The sequence below is a fragment of the Brassica rapa genome, chromosome A02 (assembly GCF_000309985.2).
Source record: "Brassica rapa cultivar Chiifu-401-42 chromosome A02, CAAS_Brap_v3.01, whole genome shotgun sequence".
Taxonomy (NCBI): Eukaryota; Viridiplantae; Streptophyta; class Magnoliopsida; order Brassicales; family Brassicaceae; genus Brassica; species Brassica rapa.
Genome location: NC_024796.2, coordinates 15,796,443 through 15,813,885, shown reverse-complemented (window position 1 = coordinate 15,813,885; position 17,443 = coordinate 15,796,443). Strand labels below are relative to the sequence as shown.

General features: G+C 31.1%; 3 protein-coding genes across 5 annotated transcripts; 2 read left to right on the top strand and 1 right to left on the bottom strand.

The window, feature by feature from the left end:
- The first annotated feature begins 808 nt into the window (after positions 1-808).
- Positions 809-3,792, top strand: LOC103853304 (RNA polymerase sigma factor sigA). 3 transcript variants are annotated; one of them, XM_009130224.3, is made up of 10 exons: positions 809-1,024; positions 1,273-1,986; positions 2,077-2,275; positions 2,365-2,457; positions 2,555-2,683; positions 2,773-2,826; positions 2,923-3,000; positions 3,110-3,172; positions 3,281-3,393; positions 3,486-3,792. In XM_009130224.3, the coding sequence occupies exons 2-10, from the start codon at positions 1,346-1,348 to the stop codon at positions 3,592-3,594; spliced, it is 1,479 nt and encodes a 492-aa protein (XP_009128472.1). In that variant the 5' UTR covers positions 809-1,024; positions 1,273-1,345; the 3' UTR covers positions 3,595-3,792. The 3 variants fall into 3 exon arrangements, with proteins under 3 accessions (XP_009128472.1, XP_009128475.1, XP_009128474.1); XM_009130227.3 differs by having other exon boundaries at positions 866-1,024; positions 1,270-1,986; XM_009130226.3 differs by having other exon boundaries at positions 876-1,078.
- Positions 3,793-9,406: 5,614 nt separating this feature from the next.
- On the top strand, positions 9,407-12,516 carry LOC103853303. The gene is made up of 7 exons (XM_009130223.3): positions 9,407-10,473; positions 10,908-10,958; positions 11,044-11,151; positions 11,679-11,774; positions 11,863-11,961; positions 12,045-12,104; positions 12,194-12,516. The coding sequence occupies exons 1-7, from the start codon at positions 9,451-9,453 to the stop codon at positions 12,257-12,259; spliced, it is 1,503 nt and encodes a 500-aa protein (XP_009128471.1). The 5' UTR covers positions 9,407-9,450; the 3' UTR covers positions 12,260-12,516.
- LOC103853302 (protein RALF-like 14) lies at positions 12,279-15,592 on the bottom strand. Its single transcript, XM_033285165.1, has one exon. The coding sequence runs from the start codon at positions 13,072-13,074 to the stop codon at positions 12,766-12,768; it is 309 nt and encodes a 102-aa protein (XP_033141056.1). The 5' UTR covers positions 13,075-15,592; the 3' UTR covers positions 12,279-12,765.
- Positions 15,593-17,443: the final 1,851 nt, after the last annotated feature.

Genomic DNA, 17,443 nt, shown 5'->3' with positions numbered 1-17,443 from the left:
GTTTTCATTGGTCTAATGTAGTAAATATTAATCATTGTTAGATAATAAGATTTTTGTTATTTTAAAACAAAAAAAACTTTATAATTTTAAAAGTTAACATCGATAAATATTTAAATATTTAACATATGGAGGTATAGTATTAAAACATTAAATTATATCTATTTAATTTATATAATCTATAAATCTAATGGATCATCGATTCTTTAAATCTAATTATTGATATCCCAATAAAAATTCCTGGTATGTCCAAAATTTAAATGATAAGATTAGAGATTAAATTTAACATGATTTTCTAGAAATTTGTCTATTAGATCCATTTTAAAAAAAAAATCACGCATGAAACAAGATTGTAACTTATGTTTTAATATATAAGATATGATGCCGACAAAAGGCTAAGTAAAGGCACAATCAATTTTAATATATCAGGTAAAAGAGAAGTAATGTGGAGTTATTGTTGAGATATTATAGATAAATAAAATGTACATTTTATATATTAACTCAAAAATCACATATGAAAAAAAGGTTATGTATTTTTGTTTTAATATAATATATATAGATATAAAAAGATTTTTGATTGATTAAGATAAATATCAAATAAAATAAGGCATGTTAACTTTTTAATAAATAGATACAACATCTTGTATTGTAGACTTTTTTATAAAGATCATTTGTAATAGTATAAATAAAATAAATAAAAAGAAAAGGATAAAAAAGCATATAAAACTAATAAATAGTAAATGTAAAGGAAAGGAAAGAGAGTAGGCTAACGACCACAGAAACATGGAGCCAGTATCTGCTTCCACCAATCCTATCGCTTCAACCCATATCTCTTTTAAATATCCTCTCCTAATAATTATATTTTTCACCATATATCCTTTTTCTTTATTTCTTACAAAATCTTAGGCCACCAATAACCTCTCTTGCGAGTAAAATAAAACGAAAAAAAATAGAAGCCATTTTCGCTTCGTCTGTGCCACACACACACCCTCCTCTCTCTCAGACTTTCAAAGTTTTTTTGTTTCAGGTGAGCCAAATTAAGTTTGATCTATAATCCTTGTCTCTTAAGGAGATAACCAATGTAATTACATTGATTTCTTACTGAACTCTTTTCTTTATGCCAAATTTTGAAACGTTCTGTTGATCTTGAATGAATCATGGTTTTTGGATTTGGGTTTTAAAGGTTTAGTCAAATTTCGATAGTTGTGATGAATTGAACCATTTCTTTTGCCGGATATAATCATTTTCTAAAGTGTTTGATATTTTTGTTAGCAGAAGAAGAAGAAGGTTGATCTTGAGGAGTGAAGAGTTGATGAATTGAGGGAAAGAGTATTGTTAAGTATATGGGATGATGGCCACAACAGCTGTTGTAGGACTCAACGCAGGGAAAAGACTGTTGAGTTCTTCCTTTTACTACTCCGACGTCACCGAGAAATTTCTATCTGTAAATGATCTTTGTTCATCACAGTACTACTACCATATTGCTTCAACAAGAAGTGGAATAACGGCGAAAAAGACATCATCATCATCATCATCATCCAACTACAGTCCGAGCTTTCACTCATCAAGTCGTCACACACAATCTGCCAAGGCTCTTAAGGAGAGCGTGGATGTTGTGCAGCAATGGCTACCTCCTGGATCTGATCAGGAATTGGAAGAGGAAAGCCACGAGTACGAGGATGATGATACCGTTGAGGCACTCTTGTTGCTGCAGAGGTCTTTGTTAGAAAAACAGTGGAATCTTTCCTTTGAGAAGAAGAAGAAGAAGATTCTGGTGACGTGTTCAGGGACTTCAGCTCGGCAAAGGAGAATGGGTGCTAAGAAGAAAACTAATATTAAAGTGGTTAATTCAGACTTGTTCCAAAACAACCGTGTCAAGGGTGGTTATGTGAAGGGTGTCATAAGTGACGATGTTCTTAGTCACGCTGAAGTCGTGCGCTTGTCCAAGAAAATCAAATCTGGCCTTCGTCTTGATGAGCATAAGTCAAGGTATTTACATTATAAAACTATTTATTTATTTATTAATAAATGCAAAGACTAAATTGATTGTTTTCTGTGTGGTGGAAAAAACATTATTAGATTGAAGGATAGATTAGGGTGTGAGCCTTCTGATGAACAGCTTGCAGTATCCTTGAAGATATCTCGTGCCGAGCTGCAGGCATGGTTGATGGAATGTAATCTAGCTAGGGAGAAGTTAGCTATGAGCAACGTTCGTTTGGTTATGTCTATTGCTCAGCGTTACGATAATATGGGAGCAGAAATGTCTGACCTTGTTCAGGTTTATATATTTTCCAAATCTCTCTTTTTGTTTCCATCAACTTTTTTAAAACAATTTTTTCATTTTTTTTCTGTTTCCTAACTCTGAAGGGTGGTCTTATCGGACTTTTGCGGGGAATAGAGAAATTTGATTCTTCCAAAGGTTTCAGAATCTCAACTTATGTATACTGGTGGATTCGACAGGTGAGGAGGATTGCTCTTCACCTCATATGTTTTTTTTTTTTGCTGTTTGAAAGCAGAAAGTGATAGTTTTTTTTGTTGTTTCAAATTTCTAATAAAGGGTGTCTCAAGAGCATTAGTGGACAACTCACGAACATTGAGGTTGCCTACTCACCTGCATGAAAGGCTAGGTTTAATCAGAAACGCAAAGCTTAGACTTCAAGAGAAAGGAGTCACACCCTCCATTGATGTAAGCATGTTCTTTAACATTTCAACAATTCTGGCTTTATCCTCCTTGTCTACGTGTATCTCATGTTTTATATTTATTCTTGTTTCCAGCGGATTGCAGAGTCGCTAAACATGTCTCAGAAGAAAGTTAGAAATGCAACAGAGGTACTTTTTTATTTTAAAAAAAAAAACATGTAACTTTCTTTTTTTGAGGTCAATGTGTATTTTGTGCTCATGCTCTTGGCACTCGAAAACTTGCAGGCTGTAAGCAAAATATTTTCCCTGGACAGAGATGCATTCCCTTCTTTGAACGGTCTCCCTGGAGAAACCCACCACAGCGTGAGTCTCTCTGTTTCTGATTCTCTTCAACAAAACGACAGTTTTAGTTTCACCTTCCATGCTTCCCTGAGTATATAACATTCTGACTGATTTGTTCTAATATTCTCAGTACATTGCGGATAATCGTTTGGAGAACAATCCGTGGCACGGGTACGATGAGTGGGCACTCAAGGTAAAACCAACAGTCATAACTGAAGTTACATTTTATATGCTTCTGGTTGTGTGTGCTTTTTATGAAAATTGTACTCTACTTGGTGTTCATTTGATGATATAACTGCAGGATGAAGTGAGCAAGCTTATAAGTGCAACACTTGGAGAACGGGAAAGGGAAATTATTAGGTTATACTATGGTCTAGACAAAGAATGTCTCACATGGGAAGACATTAGCAAACGGTATGTATTCAACCTTAAGCCTCTTTTTGACCCATTGATTGTATCACCATCAGACAAAGATCTTTGATCTTTTATTGTTGGGAAATTAACAGGATAGGACTATCGAGAGAGAGGGTTAGACAGGTGGGGCTTGTGGCGCTCGAGAAACTAAAACACGCAGCAAGGAAGAGTAAAATGGAGGCAATGATCCTCAAGAATTGATTTTGTTTTTGTACATTTTTATTACATGAGAGCCATAGAGAGAGCGACTGTGAATGTTGTATATAGACAGGGAACAAAAGGGGAATACTCTCTTTATTCTATCTTCCTTGCTTCTTATGTAATCTGAGCTGAGAAACAAAGACAGTGATGTAATATTGGCTTCAGGTAACTTACTCATCTATCTCTATTTCATTCATACTCCTCTTGTTCATGGAAACTCTTAGTATGTGCCACCATGTGTTTTATTATGTACACAATGTGTATTATACCACTGGAGATCAGACGAGGATCAGGTGTTTTGATGATGGTCTTACATACACATTATCTTCCTGGCGGAAATCTACAATCTTACAATCTTATCACAATGACAGAAAAGATTCAAAACACCGAATAATCTAAATTATTAGGGTTTTCTCTCCCACTGGAGATTATTTAAAACCAACAATTCAAATAAAAACTAATTTCTCTAATTGTTATGGTTTCAAATAAAAAATAATAATTTTACTCTATCAAGCTATAACCTCAAACAATAATCCACTAGGTGTTTTGTCCGCACATACGGGCACAATTATCTTACGAATATTATGACAAATCAGCAAAATCACTTCATAAATAATAGTATAGATAGACTAGGTATTTTTCCCGCACATGCGGGCATAATCGTTTTACTAATAGTTATTAATATATTTCTTATGATTTAAACATGACAATAACTTATTTTTTATATTCTTAATCATTTTAGTTTTCTTTGATTTTTATCTTGGTCTACGTCCAAAGGAAAGCTATAAAACTATAAAACCATGAAAGCATAATTACATAACAAATATTACACACAATAAAGTAAAATAAGAATGTGAACTTCTCTTTTGGACAACGAAGAATGTGAATTTTTGGTCTCTCTTAATCTACGTTGTATTTTTGAACCAGAAAAATGTATTAAATTACCAAAAAACATTGAAACACACAAATCCAAGTAAAAATAAAATAAACAAAAAGTAAATAAAAAATAAAGTTTGATGATAATTTAGAAGAAAACTTAAAAAAACAATTGAGATAATGATAATATTTCATTGGTTTACTTGATAAATATATACATTGAGCTATCAAAATATTTCATAAGTTTACATTTAATAAACAAAAAATAGAAATGATAGTTTTATTATTATTATAGTTAATTATATAATGATAAATCTAATTATTCATTAAAAAAATATCTACTTTAGCCGTTTTAGAGATTAAACCATTAAACACATGTTCATAACATGATTACATAAGCAACTCTCTAAACTTAATATCAAAGTACAAGTTTTCTTATAAATTAAACAGTAATAAAACATATAAGTGAAATAACTGCCATTAAATAATTTAGAATAACTAATTCATAATTCCAACCTGCATGTAGCAAAACCGATTTGCTTCTTAGTCTTTTAAACTCAATGAAAGAAAGAAAAACATAAAACTCCAACTAAACAGAAAACAAATATCGAAAGCACATAAATATAGATGTCAAGAACCCAAAAAAGGATCTAAAGCTAAAGAGAGAATTAAGCTTTGACGTTGTTCATATAGCCGTTAATGCAAACAACTCAAAGAATAATATTGTTTGACAAAAAAATATTGTTTGATCTGCACAAAATGATTGAACCACTGAAAAGAGAGTGTTCATCAAAATGAAAGTGATATTATGAAGATAACGCAAGCAATTGAAACAACCAGAAAACACTATACCTAAAGGATGAAAAAAACTATAACCGATACAATTTGGAATGAATGAGAAAAATGAAACTATAAAATTTAAAACATCTTACATCACATGAAAACAAGAATTAGTCTTCACTTGTGAAAGTTAAAACAATTATAATTTTAGTTCCAATTAGAAATTTCGAGTTAGTTATAATATTTAAATGAATAAATTAATGATTTAAGCTAAAAACTAATAAGAAAATTAGCTAAAATCATGGATAATATGACAAATCAGCAAAATCACTTCATAAATAGTAGTATAGATACATCTAATATTAAGAAAAAAAAAACTAATTTTAAAGTTTAATTTTAAAGTCTTGGTGTAAAATGATGTTTGATCTAATCTTAATCTACCAGATGACAAAAAAAAATTTATAAAAAATATTACTCCGCATAAATTTATCCAGTTCAACCATTTGCATATTTTATAGCCATTTGATTTTCACAAACCATGCAATATTTTATCTAATTCAATCATTCGCTTATTTAATAGCCAAGTAAAGTAAAAAATAATAATAGCCAAGTTAAAAATAATATAAAAGTATGTTTATTGCAGGTCTCTTAGATTGATGTTATTAGTATAATATAAGATACGGTCATTAACAATAGGAGACGTCTCTTAAATAAGAGATATGTAAGAAACATTTCTTAGTTTTTTTAAGTCAAAAGCTAAAAGACCGTATCGTATATTTATACAACTAGGATAATTTTGCGCAGGGTGAGTTAAATAAAACATATGGTATTGATAATGTTAAGATTTATATATGATCAATTTTTTTGGTATATATATATACAGTATGGTTTGTTTGTATAATCATCTACACGTTGAACTGATAACAATTTTAGTTGGAATTGTGGATCAAAACTTAAAATTTATGATGGATCCGATATATTTTAGTATTTTCTTTCACTAACTTATAGGAGAATAAAATTTATATTTTTTCGATTTTGAAGCTACACTAATGATGATACTTAATGATGGTATTCTAAGTTTTCAAGTTGCAACCGATACTTTCTATAGGATCAAAGTTAGGTTAACATGATATATATCATTAATTAATAAGAAAGAACATGATCATTAGCGTTTTCTTAAACTACGATAACCAATTAGGCAATTCATTCATTTGTGCCAAAGTTTTTTCTTAATCTTCAATATAATTTTCCTAATTTAAGTTCTAAGAAATTGTGTTGTAAAGAAAAAAATATTTGATATATAGATTTGTTTGGTAATCAATTTGTATGTATATTTTTTTTATTAACAAAACAGAGTAGTTACTCTTACCAAAATTTCCATTATGCTATATATGTGTATTACATTAACGTTATTATTATGTTTTCCATGATTATATGTGAGTAGTTTTTCATAATCATATCTGAGTTGTTTCTTTTATTGATAATAGTTTAATACAATAAAATAAGAAAATTTAGTAATTCATAATATTATTAAATAACTAAATATTAGCACACATTATATTTTTCAACAAAAAAAGTAAAATTATATTTTGTTTAATTTGATAAAAAGATGAAAATAACTTTTAACATAAAACAAAATATTAAAATTACTAAAATTACTAAAACCAATATTTTAAAATAGTACGAAGACCATAGCAATACAATAAATTATATATATATATATATATATATATATTATTACTTATATTATATGATTTACATATAATTATACTGTTATATTTTAATTATTCAGTTTATTGGGTTTGATCGGTTTATAAAGATTTTGATATTATTTTAAGGTCGTTTATATTCCCTATTAACTACTATGAATTGCATGTATTATATGTTTCCTTAATTCCCAAATAAATATTATCAATGCTTGCCTTGATAACAAAGTATTTACATTTTAAATAGGATTTTCCTTAATTACATATTACCAAATTGTGTATCAAGACACTATATTTGATATTTAATCATCAGATTTTTTCAGATATTAATCTTTAATTATTTCTTTTAATAAGGAAAAGATAACAAACGTAATAGTAAGTCAATCTTCCAAGTCGATATTCGTTCGTTTCAATTAAAAAAAATTCTGCATCAAACCAACATCAACAATACAAAATACGATATGGGCTCTGTATATAATCTCGATTTGGTTAGCCGATTAGGTTAACCGTTATTAACATATTTCGATTTCGTTTGGTTAACCATTATTAATTTACATATATAACGGTTAAACAATAATCCATACCAAGTATACAATCTTCTTCTGCTCAGTTTGCTGTTCTTCTCTTGTTGTTGCGATACGGGCTCTGTATATAATCTCTTACGTATGTGCTGTTTAAGGTACGAAGCTTCTGAGATTGATAAATGATTATTAAGACAATGTAAAAGTAATATTGTTCACCAGTCCAAGAGATCAGAACTTATTAAAACCAAATCACTAATTGATCACTAAAGCTTTGATCCCCATAGTTATTGTAGTAAGGTTTTAGCTGTGAAGATATCTACAGAAAACCTAATGTTAAGTTGTATGATCATATGTAAATTGTTGAAAAAATTACATCTAGACATACTTTTTCATTGCCAACTTACATCTAGACATACTTTGAGCATGTCACATACTTTCTTTAGACAAAATACCTAAAAAACCCTTTGAACTCTAACCAACTAGAAAAGTGAAGTTACTTTACTCAATCAATCTCCCTTTACATTTACGATGGAACTTTAATGTCCTAACTCTCTAATTGGTTTTCTCTCTCATTCTTTTCTCCCACACATCTCCTTTGTCAAACGCCATATCTCTTTGAAAAATCTATCATTTTTTTTTCTTGTCCTACTTTCTTCATTTGCCTCTCCTCTTTCCTTCTTCTCGTTCTCTCTTTCTTTTTTTATATTTTTCAGATCTGAAGATCTTTCAAAACAACACTACCATCTTGATTTTTTACACGATTACTATCACCACAATAGTTTTTCATTGCCATCACCACAACTCTTTTCACGGCCACCGCCGCGCACTCGAAGAACCACCGCTGCAATTCTTTCTGAGAAAACCCTGAATACATAAACACAGAATTTTGACCACATGAACATTAATCCGACCACTGACCCTGATTCTGACCATATGAACAATAACCTTGATTCTGACCCTAACCACATCTCTACCAACAACCACGTTTCACCAAGCCAAGCTTCACCAGACAACATATCAGCCAACCATCCTTCACTCAACCACACTTCTTCCAACCACAAAAGGCAACAACCACCATGTGGTGGTTTCACAGAAGAGCAAAAAAGTAGTCATATATTTCAATTTAAAAATATTGACCACATCATATCTGACCATACATATTTATCTGATTTGTACTTTTTTTTGCACATGTCGTTAGATTGGGTTTATCACACTTTAATCTAACGGTTCCCATTAAAGCACACTATTCAATAAATCTACCAATTAATTGTAACAAAAAGAGACCAACAAGTATTTACTTTTCAAGACCAAAGTCTCATTTCTATCAAGGATACTTTGGGAACAGAAAATCAAAAAGGTAGTTCCAAAGTACACCTCCAGCTGGAAGTACTTCAACATGTTATAGATCCAAAAAAAGTAACCCATAATGTAATGCTCTCTAAATTGTTTCATATAAATGTAAGTCAAAGGTTCGTAGTACATAACCGAATGTAAGATGACTTGTTGAACGTTTTATTATGGACCAATTTTTTATTATGCTTGTGTCTCACTAATTTATTATGCTCGTGTTAACCAAATGTTTATAAGTATAGTTTATGTAAATAATGTACCTAGTGAAGATGAGAATTAAATTTAGACCAACCTTTTTTTTTCAATTGATTGTAAAGCTATCAAGTAAGGTAAATTGACATCTTAATTGATTGACAACTCAGCAAGGTTCTTTTTTAATTATTACAAACTTAAGGTTATATTTTTTTAAATGTTTCTAAATTAATATATAGGGGATAAACATTTGTTAAGGTAGTCACAGAGTTCGAAATCAACCCGGAACCCAAGTAAACTTTATGGCCTCAAATTGACCATATTGGGCCTAAGAGTGAAGCCCAATGGTAAGAAAAACCCTAACAAATGGCAGAGAGGTTTTTCCAAAATCTCTCCTCCATTTCCATCAGAGGGAACTGGACTGAACCATGTCCTTCCGAACCCGCGCCTCTTCCTGGACCCGTCTTCTCCTCCGCCGTAACCCTAGATCCTCTCTCTCCCGTCACATCTCCCCTCTCGATGCCTCAGGACCCGCATTTCCCATACGAACAACGCCATGGATCTCGTCGCAGACCCACCGTTTCTCCTCCGCCGCCACAATGTCCCCGGCGGAAGCGGACAGAGTAGTGCGCGATCTTCTAGCGGAGGTGGAGAAGGAGAAGCAGCGTGAGAGAGAGGAGAGGCAGAGACAAGGCCTGGACTGCAAAGACATCGACGACGAAGACGAGGAAGATTACCTCGGGATCGAGCCGTTTATAGAGAAGCTCAAGAAGCAGAACTTGAAAGACGACGGTGAGCTGAACCGGCGCGAGGAATCGTCGGATTCGGATAGCGAGCTTGACGAAGTCGATTGGGACGAAGAAAGGAAGAAAGAAGACATGTTCAACAAGAAGTTCCAGAGGCATAAAGAGCTTCTCCAGACCCTCACCAAGTCGGAGACACTCGATGAGGCTTACAAGTGGATGACCAAACTCGACAAGTTTGAGGAGAAACATTTCAAACTTGCACCTGAGTACAGAGTCATCGGCGAGCTGATGAATCGGTTGAAGGTAGCTGAAGGGAAAGACAAGTTCATTCTCCAGCAGAAGATTAACAGAGCGATGAGGTTGGTTGAGTGGAAGGAGGCCTTTGACCCAAACAACCCAGCAAATTATGGGGTCATCGAGCGTGACAATGTTCAAGGTGGTGGAGAAGAGAAGGAAGAGCGTCTTGTAGCAGATGGCGCCAAGGACGATAATGATGATGATGAAGAGGAGTTTGATGACATGAAAGAAAGGGATGATATTCTGCTGGAGAAGCTCAATGCCATCGACAAGAAACTTGAAAGTAAGCTTTCTGAGCTTGATCATACATTCGGGAAGAAGGGGAAGCGGTTGGAAGAGGAGATTAGAGATTTGGCTGAGGAGAGAAATGCTTTGACTGAGAAGAAAAGACAACCTTTATACAGAAAGGTAACTAACTGGATTCTCCATTTATTCTCACTTTTTAGTTGACATAATAGTTCGTTATGATCTCTGTCACAGGAAATAGTCAAACAGTAGTAGTGTTGTACATTGGTTTTAAAGAATTTCATAGCTAAAGATTTTCATTCTTGGTGTTGGTTCCACCCTGCTGTATATTTATTCCATATGCTATGTTGTTAAATACGTATGAGTGGGCCGGTGGTCTAATAGCTACATTGTTTATTTTACTTAAATAAGTTAAAGCTTCAATTGTAAAATTATGTTGTGAAATATTGTTTTCGTGAACTGGGTGTGTATTGGCATCCATTTTTTCACTCAATTTATCACTGAAATTATTAATCATGAAGAAAGTATAAGGGCATACTTTCTTCACTATTCCTTATTCTGAGCAGGTTTATTTCTTCTTCTTTTTTTTATTGCAGGGATACGATGTACATGTAATTGATGTTAAAAAAGTTGCTAAGGTCACAAAGGTATTGTTGTGTCTCTTTTAATTCAGTTGTCATTTCTCTTTGTTAATTCAATTGCTCGGCTACAAAAGAGAAACTTGTGCTTTAGGGTGGCAGGGTTGAAAGGTACACTGCGTTGATGGTATGCGGGAACTACGAAGGTGTCATCGGGTATGCTAAAGCAAAAGCTGAAACCGGCCAGTCTGCAATGCAGAAGGTAAATCTCACATTACCATTTTTCATCTAGAATGAATGGCGAAGACTACAGGTCTTATGTGGTCTCGACACTTTGTACCTATGTTACTTATGGCAGGATCTCGTTGTAGCAAAGATAGTCAATTAAGTGATTCTGATACAATGGGAAGCTAAATTGTGTTTTTTCTTCTTTCTTTTCTCTGTACTGCTAAACGTTGAGGATATGAGAGATATTCTAAAAGCTTGAGTTTTACGTAATTTTAGTTTATGCCTCAAAAATTAAATTTACTCTGTAGTGTTCTTTTGTGCATAAATGTCTTTAATTCGACTTCCTTGATGCTGATACCAATGAAAAGCTTATGTTCCACTTTGGGTTGGTTGACATGTGCATAAATGTCTTTACTTGTGCATCGATTTCGATTCTCTTGAATTGACCGAAGAACATATAACTAAAAAAAAAGCTTACGGTATTCCACTCTTGTTATACATCTTTGTAGATCCTGTCTTTAGATAGTTCTCATGGTCTCATTTCTAACAACTACTGAACAGGCATATGAGAAATGCTTTCAGAACCTGCATTACATAGAACGTCATGAGGAGCACACCATTGCACACGCAATACAGACTTCTTACAAGAAAACTAAGGTATTTATTTGAGTCCCTTTTTTTGACTGCGTGATCTATTCTTGCCACTTTATATTTATGTTATTTATAAACTTGAATCTGCTACTAGTTATATTTATGGCCTGCACCAACAACTACGGGAATGAAAGCTGGGAGAGTTGTGAAAACAATGTTGCTCCTAGCGGGGTTCAAGAACATCAAGTCTAAGGTGCATTTTTGCTTCATCTTGTTATAACACTGGATTCTTGTTTTCATTTCAATTTTGGTTTAATAAAAACCAATTTTCTTCAGGTGATTGGTTCAAGGAATTCATACAACACAGTTAAAGCAGTTTTGAAGGCGTTGAATGCGGTAAGTAGTCTGAGCTATATGACAGGAGAATCAATATATTAAAAAAATAGAGAGGGGATTTTAGTTAAACCTCATTTCATATTTGTCAGGTGGAAACGCCAAAGGATGTTCAAGAGAAGTTTGGCCGGACAGTTGTCGAGAAATATCTACTGTGAGCGCTACTGCTTTCAAGCCTTTGATTTTCATTGTTGAGTTTTGGATCAAGTTATATGTTTGGAAGGGAGTTTATTACTCTACAATAGAAATTATCATTCTATTGTTTTGGTTAAAAATAAATGTAGTAAAAATAGTCGATCCTTTCACCAATTCTTCCTCAACTATCCAGCCGTCGTTAATCTTCGAAAACCTTTCTCGTTTTAATACTCCAATGTTTAAATCTTAAGAATCTGAAGTTGGTATTTTGTTTCCTCTATTCTGAATTCATAATAATAGATGGTAGAGATTATTAGCTCGGTTAGTTATATATACAATACAATTTCCCTTTTTAGCTATGTGAATCAATGAATTAGATGTTATTGAAAATAGTAATAAACTTTTCAATTTTATTGAAGATACCAATCAAAGGTAATAAAAATACATACACAGAAAATGTAAACTAAGGGAAAAAAACTATATTTTGTTTCTGTGTTGCACTAAAAATAAAAATTAGTATTCATGTTGTTTAATTCGTAAGCCGATAACATTCTGTAGCGAGAGTACAACCTCGACGATATGTGTTATCCGCTCGGTCCTCTTGACCATGTTGTTTAGCTGGTACGTCGTGCTTCAATGCATCGTAATTTATATATCGTGTGGCTTGGAGAATCCTACGGCTCACATCCAAACCTAATCTCATTTTCATGGTCTCTTCTCCATCCTCGATGCAATTCTCACCCAACTGGTCACATTTTATTTGTCGAGATTGGACTATTGCTGGACATAAGGCCACCAAGATGGCCACAACGATTAACAAGAACTTCAAAGGGTTCATAATTGAATATCAAGAGGGTTTCGAAATGGCGAATGGTTGATTTCTTTACTGTTTAGATCCTTCTTAGAGGTTTGTAATTAAACACTCGACTTTGTCGACCTTTATATAAATGTTAATTTTTGTAGGTTCATCTTTTATGGCAATATATTCATTTGTATCACATGGTTCCTTGAATATTTGACTTAGTAATTTTGATTTTCCCTAATTATATCAATATAATATTTACTTATTTTATCAAAAGAAACAATTAAGCGAGTCAATTCGCATAATGTAAACCAGTCAAAAACTCAATTTTGCTTTCTGTATCTGTATCTGTATTTGTGTCTGTATCTGTATTTATGACTTAATCAAAAGTTCAAAACTAAGGGGAGTGTACAAAAATTACCGATGGGATGCATTAGAATTTGGAAAATGATTTTGTATTTAAATAAAAAAAATAAAAAACATCATGCCATGTAGTTCCATCCAGATTTGTTTGTTTTTGGTATTAATAAAACCTGACTTTGAATATCAATATAGAAAAAAAAACCTAATCCAATATGGATAATTTTGGAATGCTTTATATTTCACGTTTAAATCAAATATTTTCCTGATCTTCAAATAAATTTTGATTCTGTTTGTTTTTATTTTATTTCCAGTTGTAGTTAAGTTTGAAAATTTAATTTACAAATAATGATCCCTTATAAATCCTATAAATAACAATAGAATAAAGCGTTGAGACGTTACCATGTGTTCTTATAATTTTTATTTTTTTCATTTTTATTGTTCATAATTTATTTTGACTGCTTATAATTTAATTTTTGATTTTAAGTAAAATATTTAATATTCATCTTTAAAAAAAAACGGTTTCGGTGAGCTTACAACGATCCAGTTAACCGTACCAAACATTAGTTTTACGTTATATATATGCAAACACACAACATGCAAAAATCACATAAAGGTTTATTATAGATGGAAAAACTTACCCCGAACCCTCAAACAATGGATCGACGTTCAGAGAATAAAGCTACAATTTATACTCCAAAAATTATAGTTTTTGTTCAAGCGATCAATAAAACACCTCTTAGAATCTCGATTCTTGCTTCTCTATTGTTTGTTGTTAGGTAGACATACAAATATCCCACTTAAAAATCAACTAATAGAATACTACGTTTTTTCTCTAGTGGAGTCACCAATAGCGTCTAACGGATCCGGTCTGATTTTGGATTTGTTTTTTAATAGAAACTAGATTTTGACTTGCGCTTTTAAAATGCGGGATTTTTACGTTGTGAAAACCAAAAAAATATCTATGTCACTTTAGTCAGAAATATTAAAATAGATAAATCTTTTTTTATCGTGAGTTAAAATAGGTTAATTTCTCATATTTAGATTCGTCTAATTTTTGACAGATTCATTTTAAATTTCATACCCGTTTTGATCCTTTTTAATAGAATTAACTATTTAGTTTTGTATAAAAATATGTTTTACTGAAAAAATACTTATAAAAATATTAGTACACAAAGATTGATTTTTTATTTATTTATCAAACATAATATTATAAAATAAAATATGCATGTAGATTATAATAATTGAAATATTAATAATAATAATTTCGAATGCAACTAAATATATTATTAAAAATATTAAGATTCAATTTTATAATAGGAAAAAAATATATCATTGAAAAATATAAAAATTGGTATAACTAAATTGGTTAGAAATAGATTTCACATTATTATCATAAATGAAATTCTAAAGAGAAATATTTGAAATGACATATATTACATGATAAAAAAAGTTTTTAATAGAATATTTATGTTTCAAAAAGAAAGATGGATTTTAATTAAAAAATACAGAAAGTTTATAATTAAAATTTTAATAAATATTATTTAATATAGATAAATCTGTCATGTTTAAAACCGTCTCCTTTTTTACCGACACCTTTTGAAGCGCGGAATATTTTATGTTGTCAAAATTCTTAAAAATTTTAGGGTTGCGCAAAAAATCCGAATCCGAAGAACCGAAATGAGTCCGATCCGAGAAAGTAGTATTGAACATGAGCCGAAACTTGTTAGATATGCGGAAATGTTTAAAATTTTTGTATCTAGAGAACCGGAACCAAATCCAATTTGAACAAAAATATTTCGAGTATCCGAATTAGATTTATATACTTGAATATATTAGCTATTTTATATTTAATATCCAAAATGTATAGAATATTTTGAAGTTGTCCAAAATGTTTGAAAATTTATAGAAATAGTTAGTAAATATCTAATGTAGCTAAACTATACTTAAAAAACAATTACTTAATGGAGAAATTACATGTTTACCACTTTCATGGTACCATTTTTCATTTTTACCACCACTAAGGAGATATTTTCAAAAATATCTTCTTCACTAAGTGGCAAAAGACTCTTATGCCTTTGTTATTTATATATATAATAAATCATTTATTTAAATAAAATAATAAAAATCAAAAATAAAAAAATCAAAAATCAAAAAAAAAAAAAAAATAAGAAAATTTAAAATTTAAAACAATTTTAAAAAATAAAAAATAAATTTTTTTTTATGTTTTCGAATTATACTTTTTCAAATTCGAACTTTTTTAATTTTTTTTTTGAAATCTTTTTCTCAAAATTTTTTATTTTTTTTTTTCAAATTTCTTTTTGAAAAACGAAAATTATGTTTGAAACTATTTTTTAAAAAATTTTATATATTTTTTAAGTATATATTTATATATTTATTAGAATCCTAAATTTCGCATTCCAAAAACCATATCCCACCCCTCAACTCTAAACCCTAAGTCTAGATTAGTTAACCTTAAAGGTATAATTGTCATTTACCCTTCAATAAAAGTGATGGTAAAAGCGTTTAGTGTAAACATGAAAAGTGATACTATGAATATGCTATTTGTGGCAATTTCCTTTATTTAATATATATTGATTATCGGAAATTTACCAAAACTAACCCACAACTTAACTTTAACCTCAAACCTATACCCAAACTTGAATCAAATGCAAAACTAACCTAAAAGCCTTGTGAAACTACATCCCAGCCCCTTGTGACCAAACAAAAAAATAGAAGCTATTTTTATGAATATAGCCCAAGTAAGTCGTATGAATCGTCTGAGATGTTGGAAATCGTCTCGACAACTTCAAATTAAGTCATCTAGTGTAGCTGATCTTAAAAATAATTTATAAATTTTAAAAAATATATTTTGATAAGCGAAAAATTAAAATCATGTAATTATAAGCAGTTTTAAGTGATATAAATTAAAATATAACAAAATTGAATTGTTTTCAACATAGATGAGTGTAGGTAGTGAATCATGGTATTCTTTGGTCTAGGATTTGACAACATATGTTGTAGTATTGTATGTATTTTTAGGGTTAGATTTTGGAAAGCTTGAATGTTTTTTTGAAAAATTAATTTTTTACCTATATGTGTTTATTTTTGTGTATAGTAAACACTTTTGAAGTTTAATTTGATTTTATGAAGTGTTTAGTTAGTTAATTAAGTTTAGGGATTATGTTTAGGGTCTAGACGACTTACATTTCAGTCGTCTGGTGAAGAAATTAAAACAGACGAAGTCGTCCGAATATTCCCGCCTAAAATGTTTAAGAAAATTATTTTTCCGCTTAAATAATTTAAACCAGACGACTTACACGCTTGTAAGTCGTCTGGAAAGTCTTCTATTTTAGTTTCTCGCTAAAAATATTTTAATTTCCCGCTAAAAATATTAAACTCTTCTGGACGACTTACAAGTAAGTCGTCTTGGAAGTCGTCTGAATCAAAAATATTTAACCTAATTGGATTTTTGTCTCCCTATATAAAGAAAAAATTACATATTCTCTCTCCTCCTCTCAAATAGCTGCAACAAAAATGTAATGTTCATCTTTCTAAAACTCTTCAACCTCTCTCTAATCTCTTTGACTTAAAACACCAAACTTTATATGAATTTTATAGTTTTGTCTCATGTATTTCTTACTAATCTATCTCTTTTGCAGGTTTTTAATCAGATGGTACTCATCTTCCACTAATTTAAAGGTAGATCTCTTAATTTTAGTTATGTATTTTTGTGTGTTTTATAAATGTAGATTTATCTAATATTCCACTCATTTTCTCTATTTTAAGTCATTTCAACGTTTTTGGATATGCAGGTTTTTCCGATCTGGATTTGAAGTCCAGATGACTTCCATGAAGTCCAGACGACTTAGACGACTTCGAGGAAGTCTTCGAGACGACTTCCTGGAAGACTTCCAGGAAGTTGTCTAGACTTCCTGGAAGTCATCTGGACTTCATGGAAGTCTTCTGGACTTCATGGAAGTCTTCTGACGAAGTCTCCTTTTCATAATAGATCTAAGCGTTTTGGTAAGTTTTATGTCTGATT

Coding starts and splice junctions, on each gene's coding strand:
- LOC103853304 (XM_009130224.3), top strand. CDS start 1,346: ATGATGGCCACAACAGCTGTTGTAGGACTCAACGCAGGGAAAAGACTG. Junction 1,987..2,076: donor CTTGATGAGCATAAGTCAAG/GTATTTACATTA, acceptor AAACATTATTAG/ATTGAAGGATAGATTAGGGT. Junction 2,276..2,364: donor AAATGTCTGACCTTGTTCAG/GTTTATATATTT, acceptor CTAACTCTGAAG/GGTGGTCTTATCGGACTTTT.
- LOC103853303 (XM_009130223.3), top strand. CDS start 9,451: ATGTCCTTCCGAACCCGCGCCTCTTCCTGGACCCGTCTTCTCCTCCGC. Junction 11,152..11,678: donor GCCAGTCTGCAATGCAGAAG/GTAAATCTCACA, acceptor ACTACTGAACAG/GCATATGAGAAATGCTTTCA. Junction 12,105..12,193: donor TTTTGAAGGCGTTGAATGCG/GTAAGTAGTCTG, acceptor CATATTTGTCAG/GTGGAAACGCCAAAGGATGT.
- LOC103853302 (XM_033285165.1), bottom strand. CDS start 13,074: ATGAACCCTTTGAAGTTCTTGTTAATCGTTGTGGCCATCTTGGTGGCC.